The following is a 13610-nucleotide window of genomic DNA, read 5'->3' as shown; positions in this document are numbered from 1 at the left end:
ATTAATCACTTCTACAAAAACACAATCTATTCCAAACACTCCCAAACAAGTTACAAAATGGAAGCTCTAAAAAACCGATGGCTTAAAAGTTCCTACGTTCTCTAGCCATATGGTAGAAGAAGCTCTCAAATCATATAAACATTCGTTCTCGCAAAGAACAAGGCAATCATACCTACCAACGTCATTCTACCAATCAAGCACAATAAATAAAGATCAAAATGTATTTTAAGAAAAACAAGGATTTGCGCTACAGATTTTACATAAAGTAGTTTTTGCATTTAATGCATTCTGCGATTAATTAATAAAGACCGAGACAAAGTTGTTTTTGCATTTATTAATCATGGAAGTTTTGAACAATTAACTCAAAAGCATTCATATTTTTCTGGATTACTAAACGACCTTACAAGCTTGCATTTTTCTCTCTCGAGAAAGATTTCGATCACCCTTTATTTGAATATTCTCAAGAGCCCTCACATCAAGTTCTCAGTCAGATAATCAAGGATCAATCAGGGTATTTGACAATCTCTCGAGTTGTTTCAAGTCGTTGAATTAAAAGATTCACTTTTCTCTACTGTTTGTTTTAGTATTTGGTGTATATTAGGATTTTCAACTTGGAAAAACGAGATAAGCTAGTGCTAAAGATGATAGATAAAAGAAATTTAAAATTAAGTTTTTAATTGGGAAAATGGCTTATTTGGTCTCGTATGTTTATCATTTTGCGATTTTGATCATCTATGATGTCAGATTTCAGTTTCAGTACGTTATCTTTATTTTTTGACAATTTAATTCTTTTTCCAACGTTTCGCTGATATGACAACAATGCAACGCTGATGTAGAATTGGCGTGTCTAATGTCACGTCAACATTTTCAACGAAAAATGACTAAAATTGTAAAAAAAATCGAAACATGCAAGATCAACTGAAATTTGAAAACATAAAATACCAAAATCACAAAATGACAGAAGAAACTTGCAATTTCCCCTTCAGCTTTTTAATCATTTAGTACAATGAATTATTAACTTAAGAATAGCGTTAAGATGTTTCATCAATTCGTACCCATCTAGATAAATCATTAACAAAGATTCATGAGAACATCACACCCAAACATCAGTTGTATGTAATCAAAAACTCCCTTGATGATCTTATGAACAGCCTTGCTAAATTTTAGTCGTGTTTGTTTCCCAAACACACAATGCTCGCAAAATCTAACAAACTTATCTGATGATTTCTAATCTCATGTGCCATTATCTCGTTTTATCTTCTCTAGGTAGTCGTAAAAGCAACGGAGCTAGAACAGGTGGTACCTTGAAATGTTTTCACCGGTCCACCATTGCACTCGTTGGGAGATTTTATGTTATATATACCGAGATGTTCGGGCACTCTTCTCTGCGTAAACTTCTCTAAAAACTTTATCAGAAAGACTATAACTCAGGCATGTATCTACACAAAATTTATTTAGTTTCATTCACCTTTTTAAATTAAAATAACAAGAAAAACTCTTCATTTCACTCCCTCTTGATATTAAGATTTCATAAATAGGGTACATGTAACATCTATGGCTTCCCCTTTTACCACAAAACAAAATCACATAAAGAATATGTTTGATGCACATGGATATGCTGTTTATTCTATCAAGATCAGCAATGGCACGACCAACTAACTATACAAGTAAAGACCAAACCTCAACTATTCATGCAAACCAACTACGGGCGTATAGATGAAAGAAACCTCAACTTACACGTGCGCTTTGATGCGAAAAAGTAGATCCATCAGAGCAAAATGATGCTCGAAGTGGAAAAGATAGTGAAGCATCACGATACTCTTACTGGGAGTCGTTTGTGCCTGATAACAGCCATTCGAAGTTCATGAAACCCACTCCGGTAATGGTCGAGGGAGAAACAAAGCTGCCGGATCGCCTCTCGTTTTCCCTCCGCACCTTCAAGAATGATTCCTTTTTGTTTGTCCACCATGGTCTCTAGTTCCTCAACTTTCAAGCTCATCTCCTTCACCATTTTACGTGCCTCCTCTGCTCCAGAAATCAATTCAACATGCTCCATTTGAAGCTTATTCAAGTCATTCTTGATTTGGTTGACATGATCTTCTTTTGAATGAATCTCTTCCGCGAGTGCTGCAACCTTGGAATTCAAATCATCTTTTTCAGACATCAGCGTGTTGTTTTCAAGCTTGAGTATTTCGAGGATTCTCTTTAGTTCTTCCAGTTGTTCATCTTTCTTGGTAATGTCTGCTTCCAACTGGCGAATTTGAGCTTCGAATACAACTTGCAACTCGGCCTTTTCAGACTTGACTCGTCTCATGTCTTCTTCCAAGAATTGGCAACGTAAATCCATATCTTTTAGATTATCCTCCAAATAAGTTCTCTCCTTCGAAATTCTAGTTATCTCTGCTTGAAGTTGTTCGTTTTCTTCAGATAAGCTCTTATTGGCATTGGATATAGCTTCTTTAAGTCCCCGTATTTCTTGATCACGATCGGAAAGATTGTTTTTGTACCTCCCTATTCGATCCAGTAGCTTTGAGACCTCCCGTTTCTCCTTCTCGAGTTTGGTTTTCCAGCCGGAAACATCTTTAGATGCTGTTTTGAGCTGATCTTGCAAATTCCGAATTGAGGCATCCTTGCTGATTAGTTCTTGCCTCAAGTTTGAAACTTCGTCCTCTGCCAAATGAAGCTTCTGTCCTGTGATTCTAAGGTCATCCCCGAGCGTTTGAATCTTGTTGTCTTGATCCAAAACCTCGTTCTTTTCGCTATCGACACTTTCTTGGATTTCGGTAACAGAATTCAAGGCACTCGGATTTTTCTGCTTTACGTCATCCTCAGAAAGAAACTTGTTTGAATCGCTCATACATTCGTACTTTTGGAGCTCAAGTTTCAAGTGGGTAATTTCTTCTCCCGATCTGCGAATCTTTTCATTTGCTACCTTCAGATCTTCTTCATATGATGCTACCAGTTCAGCAGAAAATACTGAATTTTCATCGCGGCTTTTCTTGAAAAAACTATCAGAAACCTCATCCCGTTGCATCTGAGACTTCTCTTTTATCTCGCGAAGCTCGACTTCGAGCTCCACAATCTTCCTCCGCAGCCCCTGTTCGTCATCATTACTAGGTGTGCTCGAGTAGTTGTTCACAGAAGAATCCTCCGATTCCGACTCTGAGTCCAAAGTAGACGACTCGTCTCCTTCTTTACTATACAAGTCCGAGCCACTTCCGCCACTTCCAAGAAAGAAATCGAATCCAGCAGCACGAGGACCAGATTTTCGACGACTTAACCTTGGTTCGGATCCTGCCTCAGATATTCCAGAGCCCTGCGATTGAAGATCTGATGGAATGTTTTTTCGGAGTTCACCAGTCACATTATCATACCGCTCCGCCAATGAACGATACATTCTGTAAAATTCTTCAACTAAACTGATCAACTCTGGTCTCTTCTGATAATACATTTCGGCCTTCTTGGCAAACGAATCCGCATCCTCTTCTATGAGTTTCAACATCCGTTTCACGTGTTGATCCATTTCTGAAATTAACAACCTTCGTGTCAATTCTTCACAAAATCGACTAAGCAAACTATGTTGGAAAAAAATATTTTCATTAACAAACAAATATAAATAGGGTTGTCCAAGTAATACATTACTAACACTATTTTCGTAGTAGAGAGCTAATAAAAGTGGTGACAAATTTTTAATATATTATATATGATGTGATTCGAACTCAAGTCGTAATAACGCAAAATTATGCTTCACTATTAACCAACTGGTTGCTTACATAAATGTTGATATTCATGATTCGACAAAATCTTTTCTCTCCGACTCCTATAGAACTAAAGATTTTATCTAGTGTAACAATCGAATGCATTTCCTGAGGTAGATTAGTCATATACTTGCAAGGTGAGATATAAGTTTATGCAACATTGTTATGTCTAGAATGCAGAGAAATGAGTCTTGAAATATTTTACCTTCAAGATTTTCCTGCAGCCATTTCGAGTTCTTGGGACTGACATGGCTATCCCACCACCAGGAGTGAGACTTTTTTGATTCCATCCTCTTTATTTTACTCGATTTCATCTGGAATCGGGTGACAACGATCACATCAAAAGTACAAACAAAAGAAGATAATAACATGTCGAACATTGACTCCAAGACGATTGCAGCAAATATTTCTTGAACACATTAGCAGAATTGAAGCTAGGTTTGGACCAAGTTAATGTCATTATATAAAGGTGAAGCAAAAACCCAAAGAAGAAAAACGAAAAGGGAGAAAATCAATACAATTAAGTCATAAAAAGAAATACCCATCAGTTAATCATTCGAATTTATTGTTATGTCGCTATATCAGCTCCACACGAATTGTAGAGTGACAACGAAGTTTGGGAGAGGCTCGCCAAACCAGAAGGTTGATCTTTGGATTTTCTCTAGCTTATGACTAGTTTTTTGGATCTGGCCTCTCCTCTCAAGTTTTCAGCCTTACATTGGTTCTCGCGTTGAGAACCAATGCGGTGGAATGATGAGTTGAAAAATCGCTACCATTAGGTCAAATACTGATAAACTGCTCCATGTTTGCATCATAAACTTGATTAAGGTGCATGAGTTGAAAAACACAAGTAAGTGATATCCATCTAGAGAGGGTCGTCATGATTCTGAAAGATGGATATGAATTTGCGTTCTCGAATCAGCTCCATGTGGATGTTGTGGAGTAACCATAAAGTCTAGGAGGCTTGACTACTTAGCACTTACAAGTAAGTGATATCCATCTAGAGAGGCTTGACTTACACCCTTGAACATTTCCATAACAGTGGCATCGATTTTTCTTATAGCTACTAGTACAAGCACTCCACGAATTGACACAAAAAATATACGACGCATTGACACCTCAAGGTATATTTTGATTCTATTCATGTGGCCAAAAGGATAAAAATAACATAGAAAGCATCTTCACACCAGCCAAATGGCAACTGAATTTAGTGCCGGCCAAGAAAGTAGAAACTCGATAGAATATTAATATGTGGCAAGAAAATTATGAGGCCTGCACACAGTTGAGACTTAGATTCTTCAAACCAAAAATATGCTAGAAATTCAAACAACTTTCCAAAAATAATAAACTAAATTTATGCGAAGTGGTAAAGTCATAAATTTATCATCTAATTAGAACTAGTCAGGATCACCGATCACTATAATGGTTATGTTTGTAACTATAGGTGTGACAGCATTAAACAGGCGAAACCATAGATGTTTGTATCTTTCAGAATCAGAATATACCAATGAAATTCTCCACTCCGTTTTCTGCTACTTAACTATATATGATATAATAGGCCATTAATATTCATTGTTTTGCAAGTAAATTTTTACAGAAATTGCTACACCATATATATTTGTGTAGCACAAAATGAAGTAGAGAATTTAATCCAGTGATCAAATTAACTTTAGCGTTAGGCAGACCATTTAGTAGCCCTCCCGCAAGCGAGCAGGTCATTCAACAGCCTACCGCCCTGGTAGTCGGTAGAACATAACTGTTTTATTTCAAGACTACCAACCACATCAATACATCATTTTAAAAGTATATAATTTCGTCAAAATCATCTTCCGCCATTTCTATTGACGGATTACAATATTCTAGTAAATCCCTGATTCTTACTTTATGTTATGACATAAATTTAAAAGCATAATATTTAATTAAAAACACACTTAAAAAATATTTTTGATTAAAAGAATCACGTAACAACTAACAATTAAAAGATTAGATATCACAGCACACATCCAGGCAAACATATATATTTACAATTAAAACATATTTCCTTCCGAACACTCAACCAATCGCATAACATATTTTGTAAGCTACTTCTCAAAATATATTTTCAGGAAAAAAAAATTACTCGAATAATTTTTAAAAAAAATAATAAAATAGTACGTGCTAACTACCTCATCGCTAAAGCGCGTAGACAAGTCACATAGAAAATAAAATATATAAATTCAATATTAATTAATATAATATAGATACACGTAATAAAATAACAATTAATTAACAAATTAAAAATAAAGCTTGAAGATGAGCACATCTGTTCAAACTACAGACTTCCAGCTATATCCTCGCCGGGTTCACTATTTCTTAGTTTTTTCAATTAATTATTATAATAATTCTTTTTATTACCCTTAAAATAACAAAGGTTAATTAGATATGCTACATGTGAAAATCACTGAAAACCAGCTGTTAATATATATATATATTATTTTTATGTTTTCAAATTTTGAACATGATGTTTTTAGCAATTCCAGGGTATATGTAATTAAAAAAACAAAACAAAACAAAACTAGACAAACTATTTCTATTGATAAAAAAAAATTCTATTTTAACTAGAAAATGCCAGAGTAACTATAATACAAGATCACAAATTTCTGAATAAACCTTTTCTTTTTATTTAAAATTTTTTTTTTTTTTTTTTTGCCTTTGAAAAAAGTTGTCCGAGAAATCAATGAAAATTGAAAAAAATCATATGGCCCATGTAGCGCGTAAAGGCAGGAAAATAAAGTACCAAAAAAATTTAAATTAAGCATATATATATTATTTATTTATTCTGAAAGAAAAAAAAGATTTAGATTTCAAGAAAATATGTGGGCTTGGGAAGATTTTCAAATTTGACACAGTGAAAGAGACCTCTCCACTGCCCATTCATACAAACCTCAGATCAAAGATTAAGAGATACCAATATATATAATAATTTTTCAAATCAAACAAAACAAAAGTAAATATGTAAGAGATTCCATTATTTAGTTGTAACAATAACAATAACAATAACAATAATAATAATTCAAACCCACAAAATCCCAGATTTCAAGAATCATAGGGAAGAAGGAAAACAGAGTATTGATAAGTAAAGCTCTCACCTTTAATGGTGTTTTTCTTGTCTCTTCCAAAGATGAAATCAGGATTCAAAACCTCCTGAAATTATAAGGTTGAGAAAGAAAGAACAAAAAGAAGAATCTGAATCTGAATCTGTAGCAAGAAAGACAAAAAAAAATTGAAGAAAAGATTGAATAGTTTGGTTTTGAATTGGATGTATTTGGTCACAGAGAGGGAGAGAGACGGTGGGAAAAGACTGGAATCCCAATTTTTGTGAACATGGCATTTCGAGATTTAGCGAGGTGGGAACTATATTGTCCTTTAGTCTAAACTTTTCTTGTCTTTTAATTAATTGGCTTTCTTTTTCTTTTTTTTCTTTTTTTGGTAATATTTTATGGTTATTACATTTTGTTTATCTTCCTACCAAATTAATCAGCCTCCTGCTTGTAATTATTCGTGTTTTATTATTTTTATTCATTAAAAGTATATGCTTGTGGTGTTTTTGGAATTATTTTATTGAGTTGTGTTTATGTGTATAATGAAATTGATTAGTTATATACAAAATTATATTCGTCATAGTTTCTTAATTTCAAAAGTAATGTTTAATTATATGTGTAAGTAACTTTTATTATAATTATCAATGGTTAATTATCAAGGCGTCATAAATTTGTGGTTACAACGGATTTGAATTTTGAAAACGAAATCATTCGAAAATTATATTATGCCATTGATTTCAGAGTTACAATTGGTCTTAAATATCAGTAATTCTGATTTAATGTATATATCTATTAAAATTATTGGTTTATGATATAATTTTTAAGTTAAAGCAATTATTAATTACGGTTTTTCACAAAAATAAATTCCATTTACAGCATTGAATCGTTTGCTTAATCTACAAATGAGCTGTTTGATTTTGGACCGACTATAATATTTTTATTACAATAATAAAAAAGAAATTAAATCCTAAGATCCTCGATCACATCTAATCATATGTTATCTTGATATTTAAAATATTGATTGTCATATTATTACGAATAAAAATTATGAAAAATCAATATAAATTTTGACTTTGTTGGGTTCTATGTTTTATAAAAGATAAAAAGGGCGTAAATATTATTTCTTGCGCTTTTTTATTGGAAAGTAAAATTTATATTAATTAAGATAATGATCTAAATGTAATATTTTTACATGCTGTATTATTTTATTACAAATATTCCATTATACTGAGAGGATCATTATTGAGAGTCTGAGACTATCTGAGAGGGACACGTGAATTGAATAAATAAATAAAAATAAATAAATAATAAAAGACGAGAAGGAAAAATGAAAATCCCACCACGATGTGCTGTTGGGTCTTGCTTTATTACTTGGTCTGATATCAAATCAAATATTTGAATTGAAAATTTCAAATTTTGTTAAATTTAATTTTTAAATAATTTTTAGTTATTTTGGTTTTATATATTGAAATTTTCAAATTTTGTTAAATTTAAATTAAATTTATGAGGATTTCAATTATTTTTGTTTGATATATGGATGTCATTCAAAAAATTTTATAATTGGTATATTATATTATTAATTATAATTGAACAAGGTGTTGATGAAATCAAACTTTAAAATGAGGAGATAAAAATGAGAAAATGATGGTTTTATTTCGTTTTAATTATTGGTACGCGAGAAATAAAAAATAATACAATTAAATTTTTTTAACTATAACTTAGAATAATAGCTACTCAACAAATAATAATATTATTATTAAATAATAGAAATAAATATTGATATTGTATAAATTATAATAAAATTAACGTTATCATGCCAGAGGAATTTTTAATACTAATAATCTACACACGCGACAATTCGTGTGCATAAATAGTTTATGTTCATCTAAAAATAATAAACATTTTTTATATTATTAAATTGAAAAAATAATTTTGAAAGAAAGTTGTTATAAGTAGTAAGAGATAATTTTGTCCATCCATTAATTAGACCAATGTGGTTATTTTAGGGTTTTATGCATTAGTATATATAGATAGTATAGATTAATGTTAATATTGTTGTTCTTTATTCGAAAAATGTTCAATAAATCTCTGATAGAAACTTGAACTCTGTTGTCAGTCCCTGCGTCAGAATTCTTTTCTTTCAACTCCCTGACAAAACACTGACAATTGTTTGAGCTCCCTAATTGAGCTGAAACTACTAAATTGCCCTCAAATGTTATTGAAACTCATCAATGCTCATTTGAACAATAAATATTTTTTTAATATAATTCTCTATCCTTCCAATCTTCCGTCTCCCCAACCTCCTTCTACTTGACCTTTCATGGCTAAACCAGCAACGATCTATAAATTTGCATCGAATTTTTGTGTAAAAAATGAGGCAAAAGGAGTTTAAAGTGAAGAGGTGTCGGATTTTGAAAATCTTTGTGAAGAGTCCACATCCAAACAACAACTTCAAGGTATTATTTATTTTTTTATTGCTGAAAAATTAAGAAACTTTTTAGATATAATTTCATCTTGATGATTGTTTTTTTTTAAATCTTTTTTAATTGAGTGATTGTTTGAGGTTTGTGTTTATTGTGTAGGGGTTATGTTGAAGTTTCGTACATCATTTGAATTATACAGATTTGATGGCCAATATTTAGGTTTTTACATTTTTCAGTGGGTTTGCGGTTCATCTCAACCAATTATTGATTGATTATCTGAAATTCGTTATTATTCTTGATTATAACGATTTTGTTGTCAATTTTTATAGTTTAGTACTGGATTATAAAAATTATATAGATAGTTTTTATAATATTCGAACCTGCTATTTAAAAGTGTGATTTTGTGATATTTGTTGTTGCATAATGTGTTATGAATAAAGTCACGATCTTCATTTTTTATCTTATTGTATTGAAGGTTATGTTTTTATTGATTATGTTGAAAATAAAATCTGTAAGTGGTTCTTACAACCTTGATTTTTTTTGTTGTTATAAATACAAAAAAACATATGTTTGTGATCTCAATCTATAATGGGTTTATTTTAATGGATATATTTATGAGCTTCGACAGAAAACGTGCAGATATTTCTTTGGAATTCATGATTATGCAATACATATCACCACGTCATAAGATGTTCGTGTTTCTAAAGATGAAGATAATGTCCTTATTATGATTAATCTGTACATGTGAATGAAACTCACAATGATCGAATTGAGGGCAGATAGCAAACATTAACATCTCAACATTTTTTTTTATTTTGAGAGGTAATATATCTATCTTTGTGTGTGTGGTCATATTGCTTTTTTTTTTTTTTTATCATGGTTTATGTTACATATATTAAGATTGAAATTATGTTTTGATATTATTGTTTTGTATATTTGATCAATGTATTAGTACTAATACTATTTACATTATGTACCTTATATATGAGATTTTATAATTATTGTTTCTTATTGATATTTTTAATTTTATATTAAATTGATAAGAGTTCGTGAGGAAGACACACAATTAAGGATCGAAAATTGGATGCATGCATTGAAAAAAGCTATATAGCAAATGAAATCGTAGAGCCGATATATATTAGATCGCGAATGTGGTGAAATAAAAATTGAGATGTGAAGATCTCTTATAATCCTTCTACTATTCAAAGCAACTTGCAAAGAGATTATAGGGTAGAGTAAGACTATTGCAAAGTGTGAAAAGACAAAAAGTTGGTGAGACATGATATTCATGGCACATATAAAGAAGGCTGAGATTGATTATGATGGTACTATCATAGATCCAGAGATTATCAAGACATTCGAGAAACTATTTGTTGGGAATCATTTTTATCTATCATGTGAAATTATTTTGTAATTATGGTTTATTTAGACTTTTTGTTGCTAAAATTTATTGTTGTGGTTGAGAATGATGCTAGACACATGAGTAATATATTATGTTAGATTTTGGTACATGCTATTTTTTATTTATTGAGGTTGTAGGAAGAATTAGATGCAATATGTTTATGAAATTTTGTTGTTTCAAAAATTCTTTTATTGGTTCATTTATGAATGACAAATTGATATAAATGAGTATTCATAGTCAAACTATTATTTGAATACAAAATTTGTTGTAAAATTTAAAATTTCAGGTATACACTAATTGATATTTACTAATTAATATTAATTTGGTACTAATTGGCGAATTCGGTACTAATCGGTAGTCTCTTTTATCCTAGAAAATATAACAATTTATATTGAATTAGGCCCCATGTATACTCTTTTTGTTAATGTGTTGTGCCAGACTCCATGATCAGGCGTGCAAATGTACTTGAATGACAATTCATTCGACAATAAAAACATAAATAAAATCTTTTTGTGTGTGCAGAGAATGAGTCTCTCTCATATCCAATTTTTTTTATTCCGAAAAAAAAAGGGATAAAAAAAACTCTATCATACCCAATTGTTTCTTTGTTTATGTCGTAAATATTCGAGATTGTTCCAAATTAATATGAAATGATTTTGAATCCTGGATAATTTGATCCTAATTTATTTTCACTTGGCAATGTTGGTCTTGGTGGCTAAAATTTTATCCCGGTAAGTAGAATAATTTATGCTGAATTATTTCGCATTTGTACTCTTATTTTTTATGTGTTGTGCCAAACAATATGATCATACATGCTCTTTTAATAGTGGACGTCAAATATAAGTTTTATCTTACTAATTAAGCTAATCAATGTCTAAATATTATATTTAACAAATTTTAAAGTTTATAATGACATCTAGTTTTGCAATTGTAGTCATTGTACAATGAATAATATCACCATATGTGATCTCATTCAATAATGAACAATGCATTCATCTTAAACAATTGCCAAAGTAGTACACATGATATTAAATGACCAACACCAATGTAATTTGACGACAATTCATACAACAATGAAAACTTATTATAAACATTATAATATGTATTATGCACAAAATCATAACATCTTCGTGTGTTTGTAGAGATAATGAGTCTATCTTGTTTCTTTGTTGATGTCGTAATGTTCGAGATTGTTCCAAATTAATGTAGAATGATTCTGAATCCTGGACAATTTGATCCTAATTTATTTTCACTTGGAAAATTTGGTCTTGGTGGCCTAAAATTTTATCCTGGTAAGTAGAATAATTTATGCTGAATTATGTCACATTGTACTCTTATTGTTCATGTGTTGTGTCAAACAACATGATCAGACTTGCTCTTTTAATAGTAGAGTTCAAATATAATTTTCATCTTACTAATTAAGCTAATCATGTCTAAATATTATATATAATAATTTTTAAACTTTATAATGACATCTAGTTATGCAATTGTAGTTATTGTACAATGAATAATATCACCATATATATGTGATCTCATTCAATAATGAACAATACATTCATCCTATATATTTGACAAAGTAGTGCACATGACATTATATGATCAACACCAATGTAATTTGACGACAATTCATACGAAAATGAAAACTTATTATAAACATTATAATATGTGTTATGCACAAAATCATAACATTTCGTGTGTGTGTATACATCGAATGAATATCTCTCATACCCAATTATTTCTTTGTTTATGCCGTAAATGTTCGAGATTGTTCCAAATTAATATAGAATGATTCCGAATCCGAAAAAATTTGATCCTAATTTATTTTCATTTGGCAAGGTTGGTCTTGGTGGTCTAAAATTTTATCCCAGTAAGTAGAACAATTTATGCTGAATTATGCTTTGTACTCTTATTGTTCACGTGTTGTGCCAAACAACATGATCAGACATGTTCTTTTAATAGTAAAGTTCAAATATAAGTTTCATCTTACTAATTAAGCTAATCAATGTCTAAATATTGTATTTAATAATTTTTAAAGTTAATAATGTTATCTAGTTATGCAATTGTAGTCATTGTACAATGAATAATATCTTCATATGTGATCTCATTCAATAATAAACAATGCATTCATCTTTCACATTTGTCAAAGTAGTGCATATAACATTAGATGATCAATATATACCTGTAGCAACCCAGATTTTATTTTAAGATAATAATATGTTAAACATGATTAAGCGTTAGTAATTAACCAATTCCAGGGCTTAATCGGACTTCAGAATCAAGAATTGGATTGTCAATATTTTAGTCATTTCGGACGATCCGAAGAGGACTTCGGACGATCCGAACTCAGCAACTCGGGGGCTCCGAATATGGCTTGTTGACTTCGGATTTAAGGCAAGTTCGGACGGCCCGAACTTCACCTATGCCAAGTAGGCAGGATTACTCAGCCAGGATTTTTGACAAGTGTCAAGCATTGGACACTTCGGACGGCCCGAAGGGGGAGATCGGACGGTCCGAAATCGACGTGTCTCGCATGCAGGCAGTGAGTTGGATCGGACGATCCGAACCCGAGTTTGGAGGGTCCGAACTTGACCGGAAAATTTCCTATAAATAGGGGCCTTCAGATTCATTTTTGATTACGAATTCTCGAGTTTCCTTCTTCAGTTTTATAGTGCGAGTTATACACTTGAGGGCCCTATCGGTAATAGTGAGATTCTGGAATAACAAAGAAGTTGTTATAGTCATCCAGAGTCAGCGACATCAAAGGGCTTACTATGGACGAAGGTATGGTCCGGGAATCTATTTAAGTTTTGGGAGTACTTATTAGCTTAGTTAAGGCTTATAGAACTTGTGTAGTGATACGGTGAACTTTTGAATATAGGCTTGAAACCTAGGATCCTACTTTACTTGAACTAGCCTAGAGGTACGTACACATTGACTGAGATTGCCA

At 31.4% G+C, this 13610-nt stretch overlaps 1 protein-coding gene across 1 annotated transcript; it reads right to left on the bottom strand.

Moving 5' to 3' along the window:
- Positions 1-1483: 1483 nt before the first annotated feature.
- Positions 1484-7127, bottom strand: LOC140881223 (protein NETWORKED 4A-like). Its single transcript, XM_073286360.1, has 3 exons — positions 6887-7127; positions 3964-4072; positions 1484-3525 (listed from the first exon to the last, which is right to left on the bottom strand). The coding sequence occupies exons 2-3, from the start codon at positions 4070-4072 to the stop codon at positions 1811-1813; spliced, it is 1824 nt and encodes a 607-aa protein (XP_073142461.1). The 5' UTR covers positions 6887-7127; the 3' UTR covers positions 1484-1810.
- Positions 7128-13610: the final 6483 nt, after the last annotated feature.

The sequence above is a fragment of the Henckelia pumila genome, chromosome 2 (assembly GCF_033568475.1).
Source record: "Henckelia pumila isolate YLH828 chromosome 2, ASM3356847v2, whole genome shotgun sequence".
NCBI lineage: Eukaryota > Viridiplantae > Streptophyta > Magnoliopsida > Lamiales > Gesneriaceae > Henckelia > Henckelia pumila.
The sequence above is the reverse complement of the archived record's forward strand: the minus strand, read 5'-3'. Positions and strand labels throughout refer to the sequence as shown.

What these genes read in the sequence shown, in the direction of transcription:
- LOC140881223 (XM_073286360.1), bottom strand. Translation starts at nt 4,072, where the DNA reads ATGAAATCGAGTAAAATAAAGAGGATGGAATCAAAAAAGTCTCACTCC. An exon ending in GCTGCAGGAAAATCTTGAAG is followed by an intron (nt 3,526 to 3,963) that starts GTAAAATATTTC and finishes TGTTAATTTCAG; the next exon opens with AAATGGATCAACACGTGAAA.